The sequence below is a fragment of the Acanthaster planci genome, linkage group LG18, assembly GCF_054643075.1.
Source record: "Acanthaster planci isolate LZ-2023a linkage group LG18, COTS_SCS, whole genome shotgun sequence".
NCBI lineage: Eukaryota > Metazoa > Echinodermata > Asteroidea > Valvatida > Acanthasteridae > Acanthaster > Acanthaster planci.
In genome coordinates, this window is record NC_141794.1 from 5152747 (window position 1) to 5168907 (window position 16161).

The 16161-nt window shown below is 42.5% G+C and overlaps 1 protein-coding gene across 1 annotated transcript; it reads left to right on the forward strand.

The window, feature by feature from the left end:
- Positions 1 to 395: 395 nt before the first annotated feature.
- On the forward strand, positions 396 to 13936 carry eif3e (eukaryotic translation initiation factor 3 subunit E). The gene is made up of 13 exons (XM_022246556.2): positions 396 to 542; positions 2516 to 2575; positions 3164 to 3221; positions 4063 to 4223; positions 4630 to 4734; positions 5470 to 5595; positions 7171 to 7295; positions 7784 to 7904; positions 9090 to 9191; positions 10623 to 10732; positions 11357 to 11459; positions 12448 to 12585; positions 12711 to 13936. Exons 1-13 carry the CDS (start codon positions 441 to 443, stop codon positions 12750 to 12752), a joined length of 1353 nt encoding a protein of 450 aa, XP_022102248.1. The 5' UTR covers positions 396 to 440; the 3' UTR covers positions 12753 to 13936.
- Positions 13937 to 16161: the final 2225 nt, after the last annotated feature.

Consider the following 16161-nt stretch of genomic DNA (forward strand, 5'->3'; position numbering starts at 1 on the left):
TCTTTTTGGCCAGTAAGTTAATTATGAAAAATATACGACCTAACTTGAAGCTCAGTGGAGAACCCCCACCAATATCATTGCATTTGGCGAAGCCCCGAGTTTTTTTCTGGGCATCGATACCAATGCTCAATCTGTATGTATTATCGATAATTATAGGCTCGATATCGCTACAAAAAACCCGAAGTACTCCGAAATTTTCACAACTACACATAACAAAGTAAACCCCAGGATTTCCTCTTTTGTCAGAGTTAGACTTTGGATTTCTAATTTTTGGGCGAATATACTAGGTTTCAACAAGCTATTCTGACAAATGTCCAATAAATTTCGACAGTGACAATCTGGGCTTGGGATTAGACGGTTGAAAGGATTAATACGCGATGTAAATCGACGGAACAACACTATACGCATGCATTATGGGATTCTAGTACTTCCGGTAGCACATGCGGGAAAAGATGGCAGAATACGATCTCACCAGCACGATTGGCCAATATTTAGACCGACATTTGGTCTTCCCGTTGTTGGAATTCCTGTCGGTAAAAGAAGTAGGTACCTCTTTATTAAATTCTTATTTTAGGCTATCTCACTGGCTCATTTTCAAAAAACAGTGTTGAAATAAGGCATAACTATTATGAGTATGACCACCGTATGTTGAACTTGCATTGCAGTTGCACCACAATAGTACATGTGCATGTACATTGTAATTACATGAATTGACTCAATGCGAGCACCACTACTAGTCTGAGGAGTAGCATAACAGTGTGGCACGGACCCTCGCTACCGCTCCATCCTTAGCCACACATCCGTGTGCATAATTTCGTGTCGGCGTGGTGAAATCTTCGGCGCACCCTCTTATAATCGTAGGCGCAAATTTTTTTGCACACTCAAATGTTCCTTAGTCTCCCCGCTTTCTAATGACAATTTATTGAATGATTTCACTCACGTTATTCTGGTAAGTGCTATTTTCCAGTCTTTTTGGCTTTACCCATTCAATCTGTAATTTTTTTTTAATATTGATTTTTCTTTGTTGTATATTGGAATATTTCTGTAGGTAATGTGCTGTATGTTTTAATAATAATATAGCTTAATTTAGTTGCATATTATTTTTGACTATTTTAATGTTGTTAGATGGTCCATTGAAAATCATCTGGTTTTTATATGACATGGCTACCATCTGTAAATAAAGCTATTATTATTATAATCTCACGGTCTCACTCTCACACGCCATCTTAAAATTAAAATGAGTCTGTTGAACTGTACGTCACTTGACCCCGGCCCGCAGACAGCTGTTCCATTTCAAGAACTCTACCAAAAAAATAAACTTACCTGTACAATCACTCAGTCCGCGAGATGTGTTGACATGAAACAGCCATCTGCGGGCTGGGGTCAAGTGACTTAAAGTTCAACAGACTCATTTTAATTTTAAGATGACATGTGAGAGTGAGACTGTTGAGATTGAATGGGTAATGGCAAAATGACTGGAAAATACCAGAACAGTGTGAATTTAATCATTCAGTAAATTGTCATTCGAAAGCAAAGAGACTAAGGATCATTTGTGTGTGCAAAAAAATATGTGCCTACGATTACAAGAGGGTGCACCAAAGATTTCACAATGCCGACACAAAATTATGCATACGGATGTGTGGCTAAGGATGGAGCAGTAGCAAGGGTCCGTGCCACACTAGTGGGGCTAACTCAATGCATGTTATTGTTATGCATCTCTGCATGCCTATCATATTAGTAGGCCTATGCTGCTAATAGCAGTCTGAGCCCAAAGTGACATGGTACCTTACTAGTGCACCAAAACAGATACATTCTCATAGACAGCAATGATAAATCCCCATTCACAATTATTTAAAAAATACAACTCTCACAGGTGTTCAGGCTGTGCACAGAAAAACAATGTTCGACATGTCCCCTTTCATTTTCCTTTCAATTTTTTTGGGGGGGGATTGACTAATGAAATTTTGAGAAAATTCTCACCTGAAGCAGACACATATAAAATGAAGAAAACGTACCTGCCCAGAAAAGTGGCCATTTTGAAAAAAAATCCCTCTAAAAATATGGCCAAATAGTTACACTTTCGGACCTGATTGGCTGATCGCAAAATTGCCAGCAAACTGTGCAGTAAGACAAAGATGCCGTATAAGGATAGAAAAAGGTGAATGGATGTGATGGAGGATGCATGCATCTGCTGGATGTCAGACACCCATTTTCTATCAATTCGACTTGAGACAACTCGACTGACGGCATGACTTGAGTCCAGCATTTATCAAGTTGTGCGTTAAGCCAAGTTGGCTTAGCGCTGTGACCTCTCAGTAAGGGCAAATGCACAAAGGGGGGCTGTCTAGCTTCCACAAGTACTCTGTGGCCATTATATGATCATGGTAGTTTTGGGTGACCATGGTTACCCAGCTTTCTGACCAGGAGTATACTAATACCATCATCTCAAGACTGAAATGTATCAACCTAGTGTGGAGAAAGTTATGTTTGTTTGGTTTTTTTTTTCCATTTACAGATCTACGATGAAAAGGAAATGCTTGAAGGCAAATTGGGTCTACTAAGCAACACAAAAATGGTATGTGGTAAACTTCAATTATAAAGGCAGTGAAAATATACTTCAACCCTGAGAGTTGTGAATCCTCCAACTTTTGGACGATTTTGAGCAACCGGACCGACACATGAAACAGCCAGTCTAGTAGACCTTTAGTAATGCTCAAAAGAGTCATCTGGCACTGAAGGACATCCACCAGTCCTTCCATTGTTGTTCAAATTCCAAATAATCGTTGAAGGGAAGAGCCCCGTAGTTTCAGTCTAAAGCCGGCAGGAACCACGACGATGCTGAACAACTCTGATGACCCTCCATTGCTTTGTTGTACCCGGAATGCCGAATTCCTACTTACAATGTGCACGGCCAGTTAGCAAGTAGATTTTTGTCTCCTGGGACAGAAATTACTATCACAACAACCTCCCACTCACTGAACTAGCAAACACTGTTTTTCTTGCAAATTGTAATTGATATCCCACAATTTCTTGAGCATCACTGGAACCCTTTTTTGGGGGGTATGTCTTTTTGCATGTGCTGGTCAACCTCTCGGCTGGCTACTCTTACCACATCTCGGTGCTCACTTGGGGCTGATTGATCAACTTGATTGTATCCATAAAGGTGGACTACATCATGGATGTCTACCGAAGTCTAAATCCGGACAAGGACGTCCCTCCAGGCAAGTCATGGCCATCCCCTCCCCTTCCCTTCCCTTCCCCAGCCTAACCTTAATCCAGTTGGTCCCAACTGCCATCCTTATGTGGATGCCTCATGCTTTACTGTGCCAATACCGTATGCAGTGGTTCCATATGTTCAAAAGAAAGCCAAGCTTGTCCTCATGTATTGGTAATTGGTAATTGGTTTTTTGGTGTCCCTTTCACATCTGATATATGATTTTGTAAGGTTAGAACACATTTTCCTATTTCCAAGAGTGATGAATTATGTGCCAAACAAATAGTAATAGTTCAAAATCAATTCCAGCGATATTTCCATGTCAAATAACAAAGGTCAGATGTAACAGGTACACAAAAATGTCATGCTTTTGGACCCCTTATTTCTGGGATTACCTATATGCAAATTGCACCTTTCCATATTTCTCCTTACGTGATCAGGATTTGAGTGCTACCTCGTCACGTATAATTCTTATCCAATCAAAACTTACCAAGAAAATCTTGGACGTTTACAACCGAACCAATTCTTGGTTGTGACTGCCAAAACTCGCCCCTGATTCAAACGGATGTATTGTCCCAATAAAAGAATGGCTGTCATAAAGGCGAACAAATGTTGAATTCCTATAGTTTACGTTATGTGAGAGACATTTGCAGATCGCTGTTGATGTGAATGGAACGGATATGTTCTGCATTTCTTAATTACGATCGTTATGAATTGGTTGCAAGTCCATTTCTGTGGCTACATACCCAAATGTGTGCATGTTTAATTAGCAGGGGTCAGGAACAAGCTTTCACATTTGTTTTTTGATCAAGATCGAGTCATACATTTCTTTTGTTGTTCATCCTTAGAAATGTACGACAAGCGTGCTGTGGTCGTGGACGAGATGAAAAAGCTGATGGCCCAGACGAAGCCGATTCTTGAAATCTTCTCCTTGGAAGAAGTCATTTCTAAAATCCAGGACACCCGAGATGGCCGCATTCTCTTTGAGTATATGGCAACAAACCATGGGGTGGGTATCAACTGAGAGTTGGACATTAGAAAAGTGTGTTAAATGTCTGGTAAAGACTTCATTTGGGTGAGCAGAAGCCCTGAATGTAACCCTAACCTTGTACCTCAATGTAGCCCGGTTCTTAGCACAGTTTCGACCCCTACAGGTTTTGGGTCCATTTAGGGCCAGACTAAGGCCAGAAGTCTTGAGCTTCGTTAAGGTTTTGCACACCTATCAAGAGACAAGAACTATATGCTCACATTTGTCATTGGTGTGTACAGTAGAGAGATTTTTGGCAGTGCCATGATTGTCGCAAGCAATCACACAGTGGTTCACATACGAGGTTTTGTTCACAAAAGGGTTGAGGAGGTGTTAACGTTTCCCGTCAGTTGAGACTGATATCTTTCATTTTAATTTTCTATTGCAGTTCCGCCAGGACATGTTGGACACGCTCTACAAATTTGCCAAGTTCAAGTACGAATGCGGAGACTACAGCACCGCAGCTCAGTACCTGTATTTCTTTAGAGTGTTGGTAAGCCTGGTTTTTTTTTTCTTTCATTCTAAGAGAACTTGGGAAAACCTGCCCCGTGTTTTAGACTTCAGTTGCTCACTGATGTTTCTTGCCTCTTCTGACACACCGGTATTGAAAGTTCAGCTTCATGCGTGTCAACGTGTCACATAAACGAATATTTGGCTGGTGGGGAATGTCAGCTTCTCTCTCCATTAACTTGCTGTTTAGCTGTTGTGCAGTATATACCTCCTTGATTGGTTTCGACAGACCGTTTGACCATAGGTGGCTCTGGTAGGGGGCTCTCCATCAGAAGTCCCTGTTAGTCCCTGTAAGGCCATCACAAGCCCATCACAAGTCATCCAGTCTTAAGCCGAATCAAATTCAAGCTATTCAAATAAGATGTGACAGAAGCATTCTTTTGTCATTGTTTACCCTGTTTCTTATGACTGGCCTTGTGAAGGGACTTGTGATGCACGAGACTTCAACACTGCTGCTAAGTTTCAGTAAGTTTTGAGATCAGCGAAGATCTCAGGGAGGCAGGGAGAGAATTGATCTGGAGAGAATACATTCGTTTTACTGCCCAGATCAGCAACTTTCAACAAAGAGTGTCATTCGTATATGGTTGACCAGACATAATTAGGGCTGATGCACTCAAGTTACTGGACCTTCTCTGGTAAGCTAGTGTAAGGGGTCCCTTTAGAAACACGACCAGAGTTGAGCGATGCTGTGGGAAATTTCATTTCTGCATTTGCACAGATCTCGCAGAATGACAAGAACGCGATGCCCGCTCTGTGGGGCAAACTGGCCTCTGAGATCCTGAAGCAGGACTGGGATCAGGCACTGGAGGACCTCAACCAACTGCAGGAGGTGATAGATTCTAACGTAAGTGAGGGGGGGAGGGGTTGGACTGGTGTGGGTTTGGCTGGGCGGGCCTGAGGGAGCAGGAACTGGTCTTGACCGGTTTGAACTAGTTTGGGCAGGATGGAGCTAACTTGGCTTGCCTGGCATGGACTTGAAAAGGCCGGATTGGAATGAGCTTAGTTGGATGGGGCCAGGCAAAACTGATTTTCACTGGCTAGGATATGTAACGCAAGGTTGGGCAAGCCCGGCCAGGCTTGCCTGGGGTGGGCCGGGCTTGGTCACAACTGTCAGTTGTGTAACTTCCTTCAGGCCAAATTGTATGAGTGGTAACCAGTGTTGTAGTCGCAACCGTCACAAGACCAGACACAAGACCATGCACAAGACCAGTCTTAAGTAACAGGTTGAACAGTGACAAAGGAATGCTTTTGTTGCAGTTCATTTGAATAGCTTGTGGCTTGAATTCAGACTGGAGGTGAATATGGTGGCCTTGCGTGGTCTTGTGAAGGTCTTAAGTGGTCTCGACTACAACACTGGTGGTAACTTGCTTTTGTCTAAGAAGACGTGGATCAGCTGGGTGCTTTTTCACATTACTTTGCTTACCTGGATTAAGTTTGGCTTTCATCAAAGTCAAGCTAGCATTGACTTAACCCTAAAAGCGCCGGGTTCTTTTGGACCATCTCACAGCTGGGGCAGGCAAGCACATAAAGACACTCCTTTTCATTACAAATGTGAAGTTTGAAGTCAATCAGTTAATAGGTTTGTTGTTGCAGTCATGTGAAGTTCCAGGCTAGATGCATTGAACACCGCAGTGGAAAAAGTATGCATTTTTGGCTGACCCGTCTCGGAAAGATGCACGCTGCACAAGAATGGAATGTCCTATTTTCACACAGTTGGTGTCAAAATGACCGCAAAGAGTTGTTTGAAAAATCCTGAAGGTTTAACTCCTGAAAAAAAATGCACTGCAGCAATATCGGGAAAAAAGTTAAGGGGGAGGGGTAGAATCTGACCCCCGGCTCTTTTAGGGTGTCAATCAGTGCCGTGAATAAGAAAGGCAGGTGGACGACCACTTTGATGGAGCACCTGGTGCCCAAAAGAAAAGCGTACATGCCGAAACCAGTTGATGGCATGTGTGCCATGCCATGTGAGCAAGAAACAACATTTGCACGAAGCACATGTACAGCCTGTCTTGCCATTAAAGGACTGTCATCTCTGTTTAAAAATAGTCATCACTTGTTAAGACATGGGGTTGAGATTTATCAGTGGTAGATAGGGTGTGTTGGCTCATTTCAGTCAGGATGCCAGACTTGGTAGGTACACATTGAGTCTCATACTGAGGTCATGGCATGGGTATCAGCCTTGAGGTGGACCAAGAGAGGGCGCTATTTCCTCAGCAGCTGAGGCTCCTTTGATACTAATCGCCTGTTCACAAATGACTAGGAAACGTGTTGCAGTCCCATCGCTGTCAACAAAAGGAATACTCCCGACCAACGCGGCTCTTTTCAACCGATAAGGGGGCGCTGCTGCTGGAGGTGGATTTGAAGGTGTACAACTGCTCTGCTACTTTCCAAGATCTTTTTTGTTTGCATTTCCTTCCAGACGTTTGTCACCCCCTTGCAGTCATTACAGCAGAGAACGTGGCTGATCCATTGGAGCCTGTTTGTCTACTTCAATCACCCGCAGGGGAGAGATGTCATCATCGACAAGTTTCTCTACCAGCCAGCGTAAGAACACGTCGTTTTCTCAATCCGAAGGCTCTCACATTTCATCAAAATTCTAATGTGGTTAGCACACATGCTCTGTGCTTTTGAAAATGCTTTGGAAAAACAAAAAATTTTGATTGAAAATGTTGAAATATTTCTGTTCCTTTAAATCCTGGGACAAACCCCGGGTTACTTTTATCTTTGATTCCTTTTCATATTGTCCTTTAAGTTTGGGGAAAGACAGTTTCAAAACAGGATGAGGACTTGGCCAAATTATTTTTCACAATTGTTTCCAAACATATTTATTGATATATTTTGTCTCCCAGGCTGGCAAATAGCACTGGGTTCACCCGTTCCTATACATCCTGACAACTCTCTAGTTCCAGCCTGTGATTTCTTTTCATGCTGTCCATCAACTTTTGAAAAAAACTTATTCCAAGCAGGATGAGGATTGAATTAGGTATTAACATTGCTTAAAATTTGTTTTCAAATGCGTTCATCTCTGGCAGGTACCTGAATGCCATTCAGACCACGTGTCCACACATCCTCCGCTATCTCACAACAGCCGTCATCACCAACAAGAACCGGAGGCGGACAGTCTTGAAAGACCTCGTCAAAGTCATCCAGCAGGTGAGTAGACAAAGAAAGCCGTTGATCGCTTTAGCAACTAGCAGATTTAGACGTGTGGCCGACAGCGATTGACAGATTCTGTGATTTTGGTTACATTATCGCTGTGTTTGGCTTGAGTTGGTTGTACACGGTTGCAGTGGAACAAAAAAAAGGCAAGGACTTTCTCATTCGCAGTGGCCCCCCATGGCGGAAAATTTCAAAAGTCTTGAACATCCAACAGTTAAACTTGTGACTATGCAAGCAGGCTGTAAGTGAAAGTGGACATTGTTAACCAGCTTCTTGCTGTGGTTTTTTAACTCCGCTTTCCAAAAAAAATCTCTTTTTTATCAAAAATGAAAACTTTTTTTTTCTTTCTAGTTTCATGTAATGGAGAACTTTCATCACTGTTGGGGAAACACTGCTCATCCCACACTCCCCAAACATTCTCCAATTTCAATACGATATTAGATACACCATAGAGGGTTAACCATTTTGTGCCGGGCCCGTTTATTCATGTTGATTCTGCTGGGCCGGTGATTTTTCATTTTTTTCAGTTTTCAAAATTCTTTAAAAATTCATAACTACATTTACTAGACATTTACACCCACACAAATGACTGTCTGGTGGCCACACTAATCTGACAGACAACATTTATTGACGCCCGAGTATTGCAGCAAGGCCTGCCGCCTTGTAAAAGGGCCCAGATTGTACAGTGTTATGTAATTTTCTTTTGTTCCCGAAACCGCCGCAGTGCATATTTTCAGTAGGGGCCAGATTAGCGCGCAGCAGTATTGTATCGCTCATCGCTGGAGCGCTTTTGTCCCTGGTGGTAATTTGCTCGCGTTGAATGCCACAAACTGTGGTATAATCTATCAAAACAATGACGGATTTCCTACGCTATTGACAACTGAGAAACTGTTGGAAATTCCCGGCAGCTCGGTCTTTTGTTCCGAGTATGGTCTTTTGTTACAAGGCCCAGCTCTTTTGTCCGGTTTTGGGCAGCCCGGCATTAGATATAAAGAAAATGAACCCGAAACTGGGTCCCCCAGCAGTAAGGGGTTAAGGTTAATGTGCCCACTGTTCAAATTTTTCAAGTTGAGGATGTGTCAGTCAGTAACTGGATATCTTGCTTCAACTGGCAGCCAAGTCTGTTTTACAGAATGTTTTAGTCACGAACTCGTTGCCGTTTTGTGATCTGGATTTCAGGAGTCATACACCTACAGGGACCCCATCACGGAATTCGTGGAGTGCCTCTACGTCAACTTTAACTTTGACGGCGCGCAGCAGAAACTGCGGGACTGTGAAACGGTGAGTTGTGTATCATTGGATTTTGTACATTTTCCCCCCAGTTAGTGTCACCTGCAACGATGCAGTGCTGAGTTGGCGTTGTTGTTGGCAGGACCGTCAGAAGACCAGTCATAAATGTGACGGCACAAACAGTGATAAAGGAATTCGTTTGGTTTCATTTCATCTCAGTAGCTTTGTGACTTGAATGTGTCTTTTGCGAGTTAAATTGGACTAAAATCTGGTGCACTGAGTTCTTTAAATTAACTTACACATACAAATTTGAATTATATACACTAAAGACACTGTTGCTATACCTCGTGATTGGGGGCAAGCTTTTGCTTGGTTACGTAAGAGACGCCTTGCACCAATATACTGTTCTCAATGGACAAGAAGGACACAAAGGAACCAGCCCATTCCAGAGATAGTGGTCGCTATGCAAAAGCTTGCCCTGAACCGCAAGTGTAGCAACAGTGTCGTTAGTCTGGGGAATTCAAATTGTTATGCTTATGTGCAGTTTGTGCAACTTAGTACCAGATTTTATTCAAATTTAACTCGCAAAAGACTTGTTGTGACAGGAAATCTTGTGTTGGTGGTGTGATTGGGCACTGCTGTGGGCTGAATAGTCCTGAAACCTTCAGAATCCACCAGGAGGTTTGGAGGATGTTGTAGGATTGAAAGAGGTGTGCAACAGCCTGCTGTTAATCTACAAGGGTTTAGGTGCCCCATAAGCATTTGCAGCACAAAGAATGTGCCATTGGTTTCCTGCATAGTGGCAGATTTGGAAGCATTGGAAAAATTTCTTAACATTTTTTTGGGAGTGGGGTTGATTGGCACTGATGGAAATTGCATATCAAGTAATACATGTCAGAATTCCGTACATCAATATTTCACCTTCCTCAATCCTATTCGTACGGAGGGAAATGAGGTTTTGGATTTGTCAATTCGACTAATAACAGAGGGAAGAGCTTGATATAAGTTTGGAGTGGTACCAAGATCATGTCTGAGGCAGCCTATTAACCCTAGCCCCTCCAGGGAATGTTAGCTAGAAACCCTGCCTCACACATCCGTCAGTATCATCTTTCAAAGTGGCTTGCCGTGCAAAGGGCAACGAGCTCCAACAGGTCGACTATCCCCAAGGCTAAAACGACCACAGGATCTGTGGTTGTCAGCCACCACAGGATCCAACAGTGGCATTGTTCAGTGGGACTCGGCCCCCATTGTCTCAATGTGGGAAAAATTATTTTACTGCAGTTGATTTCCCGGCGCAACAAAGTGCACCAGACTTTTACACCTGTTGCACTCTGCAGGGTCTGGCAAGTGTAGAGTTACTGATGAGAAACCGAAAGAACAGCCAAAGCAATTCCCACGGGGTTGAAAAGACCAGCAAGTCATTAAAGTTACACCGAAGTTACAACAAACCAAAACGGTAATGATGTTCTTCACTTGTTGCAGGTTCTGATCAACGATTTCTTCCTGGTAGCCTGTATAGAGGACTTCATCGAGAATGCCAGGATGTTCATCTTTGAGACGTTCTGTCGCATCCATAACTGCATCAGCATCAAGTGAGTTGAGGAGGCACTTTCTGAGGGAGCATTTCACAGTTCAGAAAAAGTTCGGTCTCCAGAAAGCTTTGCTAGTTACAGGCCACAAAAATTTTCAATTATGTTTGTTTTGTTGTTCATGTGTCTGTTTGTATAATTTTCCAGACAACAGCTTATATTTCCTCAGCATGGTTATGAAATGATTGGTGGCAAATTCTGCTAAATTACAAACATTTCTCAAGGGGTTGCTAAGCATAGCAAAAATAATTCCCAGAGCCTGGACCATTTTCCAGGGTTTCCCAGAAATCTGAAAACAAAATTTCACGACTTTTCCAGGGGCTATCTAGAACTAACATCTGACAATTTCAGTGACATTTTGCTGAGAAAAGTTGCTTTGTATTTTGAAGACAGACAAAGATAGCCTGTGAATTTATCACATATTGTAATCACGTCAAAAGTGACCCACCAAAAATAACCCCTTGCATGATTTTGATTTTCATGACTTTTCCATGACTTTCGAGGACAACATTGTTTTTGCCAGGATTTTCCATGACTTTAGGAAAACTGATTGCTGTTAAATATTTACTGATGCTGTAATTGTGCCTCGTTTGGATGGTCATTCCTTCTAACTGCAACTCTTTTCAGCATGCTGTCTGATAAGCTGAACATGCAGGCGGAGGATGCAGAACGCTGGATTGTCAACCTCATCCGAAACGCCCACCTGGATGCCAAGATTGACTCGAAGTTGGTTAGTGGAAACTCGGCGTTGAGCTCGTTTACATTCCTTGACGTTGCTGTGCCCCGGGAAATTACGCTAAGCAAAATCTGTGCCAAGGCAAAAATCAGCTGGTGACCGCTCACAGGCTGCCTGCCTTAGCACTAGATCGATGTACAAATTCCGGGGAAAGCTGCTGCAGGCTGGTAAAATGCGTTCTTACCTCGCCCGGCAAGGAAAGAAAACCCACCTGTTTGAAACTGTCATTTTGGTAAAGATGAAGAACACAAATGCTGTGAAATTGATCGTACGTGTTGTTTATCAGTAACTGTGACAGTTTTGAATCCTCCAGTTTTAAAACTCGACAGCAAGACTCCACAGTAATGGTTGAAATAATGACGTTGAAAAAAGCCAGTCACGGTTAGTTTTGCTGAGAAAACTGTCCAGTGGGCTAGTGACAAAATAAGGTAACGTGCCTGGCAGGCTTGTTAAAAAAAAATGTTAAGGTCAAGGTCTGTTTTGCCATTTGGCTTGGGAAGGATTTGGACATCATTTTTGCATCACTTGTTTTAAACTTTCCATTTGCACCCAAAGCAAATGTTTTGTTATCGGTCCTTCTGTCAACTTTATCGCAACATTTCGTTTGGAGCATTTTTCCACTTATTGGCTGATACTGCTTATTGTTTTCCTTCATTTAAATAAGCGTTAAGTTTCAAACTTTTCTGGTTTGCCCCGGCAGTTTCAAACAAATTTAGACCTCGACTGCAGTAGGTATTGCACAAAAGAATGGTTGTAGGGCCTCTCCAGAAGGGAGATTGGAAATTTCTAATTCTGTATAATTTTCTGAGTAATTTTGAGTTTGAAAAATGACTGATTGGTCTCATGACCAATGAAACAGAGCCCTACTTGGAGAAAAGAGTAAATGAATTGACAAATTGGTAAATGATGCTGTGTGATCATTTTACGTCTGGTAAATCTTCTGCTGTGAACATCTGCAGTCTTTATTTCCCCCCTCCCTCAGGGTCATGTTGTCATGGGTTCGCAGAACGTATCACCGTACCAGCAGGTCATCGAGAAGACCAAAAATCTGATTTATCGCAGCCAGGCGCTGGCCAGCAACATTGACAAGAGAGACGCGGCGAAGAATGCCTTGAAATCGGTAGGTGGAACGCTCAGTTGTTGAAAATGGAGAATCGAGGGAAGCACTTAAGCAGGCATATTTTTTTTTTCTGGATTGTTTCAGTTCAGTGTCAGACTTTTTCTTCCATTTTTTTGTTTTGGCAGCCACAGACGGCAGGGAGTTCCATGTGGGGAGCTGACATTTAATGCGGTTTACTGCACTTTCAAAAAAAGACCTCTGAGGCACCTGCCGAGACCACTGACTGCTGTTTTCTGCAGAGGCTGCAGGCAAGACTTTTGTCCCCTCAGTGAACACGAAACGGTCACAGACAGATTTCCAGACCGAATTAGCATTGGTTCATCAGTTTCTTTCGAAAGTACCATTCTGTCTTTTGCCCCCTTTTCCCTCTCAGACATGCAGCCAATCAGCAACTGGCTCATATAACTCTGATGCCCTGATCTAAACTTTTTTGTTAAGAGTAAAGTAAACAGGCCTCAAATATAAAGTGGGTCATTGTACTACGAAAAAAAAAGTACAGTCTCATCAGTAACCTGCCGAAATTTCCTTCAAAATCCACTGAGAGGTTTTTGGAGATTTTGCAAGGTCAAGGAGGATAGAGACCATCCTCCTGGCAATTTCACACAAAGCTGGCTGCCGTACGAATGTTCAAGTTCAGAAAATGTGCCTCCGGCAATCCTACTTTACTGGTGGATTGTGGAGGTTCTCGAAGAGCTGCAAATTCGAGGGCAGTGTTTCAGTTGTGCACAAGAGCAAATTCTGCAATAACATTTGAGGAGTTAGAGTACAGTTAGACCCTCAACCATACTTTGCTCGAACAAAATGAATAGTTTGTCAACTCTTGCAAATCAGCTCTTCAATGTCATGCATCATGTGACACACAGTGGCATTCATTGGAGGTAATATTTTCAACTAGTGTCACAACCATCTAAATGGCAAAATACGCAAAACATATTTTATCTATTTACACCTGCGATCATGTTATGTTGATTAGTCACTTCACCTAGGAAGCTTCAGAGTGGACTAATCAAATGGCCAGCACAAACTTGGGTGCTAGAGGCATTGAAATGGTCAAAGCCAAATGTCTGATCAGTTGCCAACTTTCTAAAAATTGTTTGGAATTCTTGTCTCTACTGTGCAAAATACATCCTTGGTCAAAGTGTTAAGTTTTGGAAACCCTCTTTATAGGTACTTGCCTGCATTAAACCCCAATGGTTTCTTGTTCAAGTTGAATTCTTTTATCATCCTGCAAGTTGTGCCTTGGAAAAGTTGCCCTGAAACTAATGCCTCGGTTTGTTAGAAAAAAAAGAGAGGAGAAACGAACAGGTTGCCCCGTGGTCTCTGAATAAAACCAGCTTCTGTCATCACCAAACTGTGTGTTTTCCTCCCTCTTTGGCTCCGGTCTGATCCATGTGTCACGTGGGAGTCAAAACAAAGTCACACTGCATGTGTGCCAGCCGTCACTACCACCAGTTGGGACACGGCGTGTCTGGGTTGCTCCAGGGATGAGAGCAAGGGGTCAGCCAAGGGAGCATGTTGCAAGACTTGGTGCACTTGCGTAACACTTGAAATTGCCAGTTTGGCATAAGGTGTCAAAGGCAGAACCCGGCACATTGAAGGTCCATGCATTTGCTTTGGTCTACTGCGTTCAACACTGAAGTGAAACAGTCGCTCATTTTAGTCCGGACTGTACTAAAAATGTTGATCGATGAGCTGAATGGAATGACTCAGAAGTTTGAACTTTCCTGTTTTTTCTTTTAATTAATAATGCGCTGTTCCTAACTTACTTTATATGAACATCGACCACTACCCATTTGGAAACATGCCCTGTTCTACAAAGAAACAGGGGGTGTGGGGGGTGTTTCCGATTTAAGTTTGCAACTTTTTCATTTGAACATTCTGTAGCGTTCTGACTTCCGAGGTGCTCCCAAAAAAAAATCAAAATATACGGCTGTTTTCAGGGAAAATGTCCACTTCAACCAGAAGTATTATCGCAATTAAAGTAATGCTGCTTCATAAAGACAAAACTTGATTTGAGCAAATTCAGGGTTCCCGTGGCCTGGAAAAGTCATGGAAACTTGTTTTCTTTATCCAGACCTGGAGATGTCATGGAATTTTGTAAAAATGACAAAAGTCATAGCAGAGTCATGGAATTTTTCAAACACTGTGTGTCATTTCTGTTACCAGAAATAAGTGCATAAAATGCGTGATTTTATTCACCATTTTAAAGTCTGAATAGTCCAAGAAATTGCATTATTGGGTCATGAATTTTCATAATTCGGTCATGGAAAATCACAGAAAAGTCATTGAAATTAATTGTCCTTTAGGTGCAGGAACCCTGAAATTACAACTGTCACCACGAGACTTGGCCTTGTGTATTTTGTGTCATGTTCAGTGACAGTGCCAAATTCACTTGATTTGGATGACAGATGCAGCATGATGCTTGCATTTAGGTTGACCCAAAGATTTCTTAGAACCCCTCGATTCTGTAAGTGTCAGTAAAAACCTGTCCATTGTTGTAACCACCAGTACAGATTCTGTCCAATGTTTTACACTTGAGCTCAGTTCAAAGTCCAGGGTGTGTGTATGTGAAAAGTTGGTCCCCACATGCTGCCAGACAATCACTCACCGGAGCTCTGCACATGGTGGGCAGGTTAAGAAAGGCCCAGTGGGAATTGGTTAGCCTTTTCAGACGTGTGGAGCACAAACAACATTCATGTGCAAACATTCAGGTACACCCACGCAACACCACCAAAGTTGATGTTGGGTGCCTCTGATGATGTTTTTTCTCATACCAAAACCTGCTGTGCTACAGTGTATGAAGACCTGCAAAGAAGGAGACAGCCATTTGTGTGACTTTTTTCCCCCAATGAAAAAGTAGTGTCTCTTGCCGTGGGTTTTGCAAGGAAGGGGTCCAGCCCCAAACACCCCCCCCCCCAAATTAAAATACAAAAGTGGGGAAAATGGGAGGAAGGGTAAATGAAAATCAGAATTTGCTTGAAAATACCTTGGAAGCGATTTCCTTCCATTGTCAATGGTTCGTCAGTATGCTGCTGGTGAGTGCTTTGCCCCCCCCCCCAAAAAAAATCATGGCCACGCCCATGTCTCTTGCCCCCTGCCCTCCCCTCTGTATACTTTAAAAGGCAACCTTACAGAAGAGAATGTTTTCTTGATGTCTCCTGTTACTAGTCAGTATGGTAGAGGGTGAAGTGCAGTTGTATTCTTGAATGCAAAATAGATTTTTTTTAAATTGCCCTCATTTTGAAGCTGAATCACCGGCCTCGTTTATTTAGTTTAATCAGATGCTTGGAAATTGTATTGTAATTATCAAATCGGTAACATCAGTTTTTGAAATTCAGTCTCATGCCTTAGTAATGATTACAAATTACAAAGTGTAGCTTAATACTGTCATACTCGGTTGGATAGAGTTCAGTAGGCTTGGGACTAAACTGGATATGTGTGTTTTTTGTTGAAAGTGTACAGACAAGTTGGTATTTCGTCAATAATTATCCATGGTTATTTGACCGAAGGGAGCTAGGGTTTTATATGGTTTCTCCCAGCTCCATTTTAGGACATTTTATTATATAGAGTGCATGG

Bases quoted from the DNA above. Each gene is read 5' to 3' on its own strand.
- eif3e (XM_022246556.2), top strand. From the start codon at position 441: ATGCGGGAAAAGATGGCAGAATACGATCTCACCAGCACGATTGGCCAA. The intron at 2,576-3,163 runs GTATGTGGTAAA...GTATCCATAAAG, and splicing joins TACTAAGCAACACAAAAATG to GTGGACTACATCATGGATGT. The intron at 4,735-5,469 runs GTAAGCCTGGTT...GCATTTGCACAG, and splicing joins TGTATTTCTTTAGAGTGTTG to ATCTCGCAGAATGACAAGAA.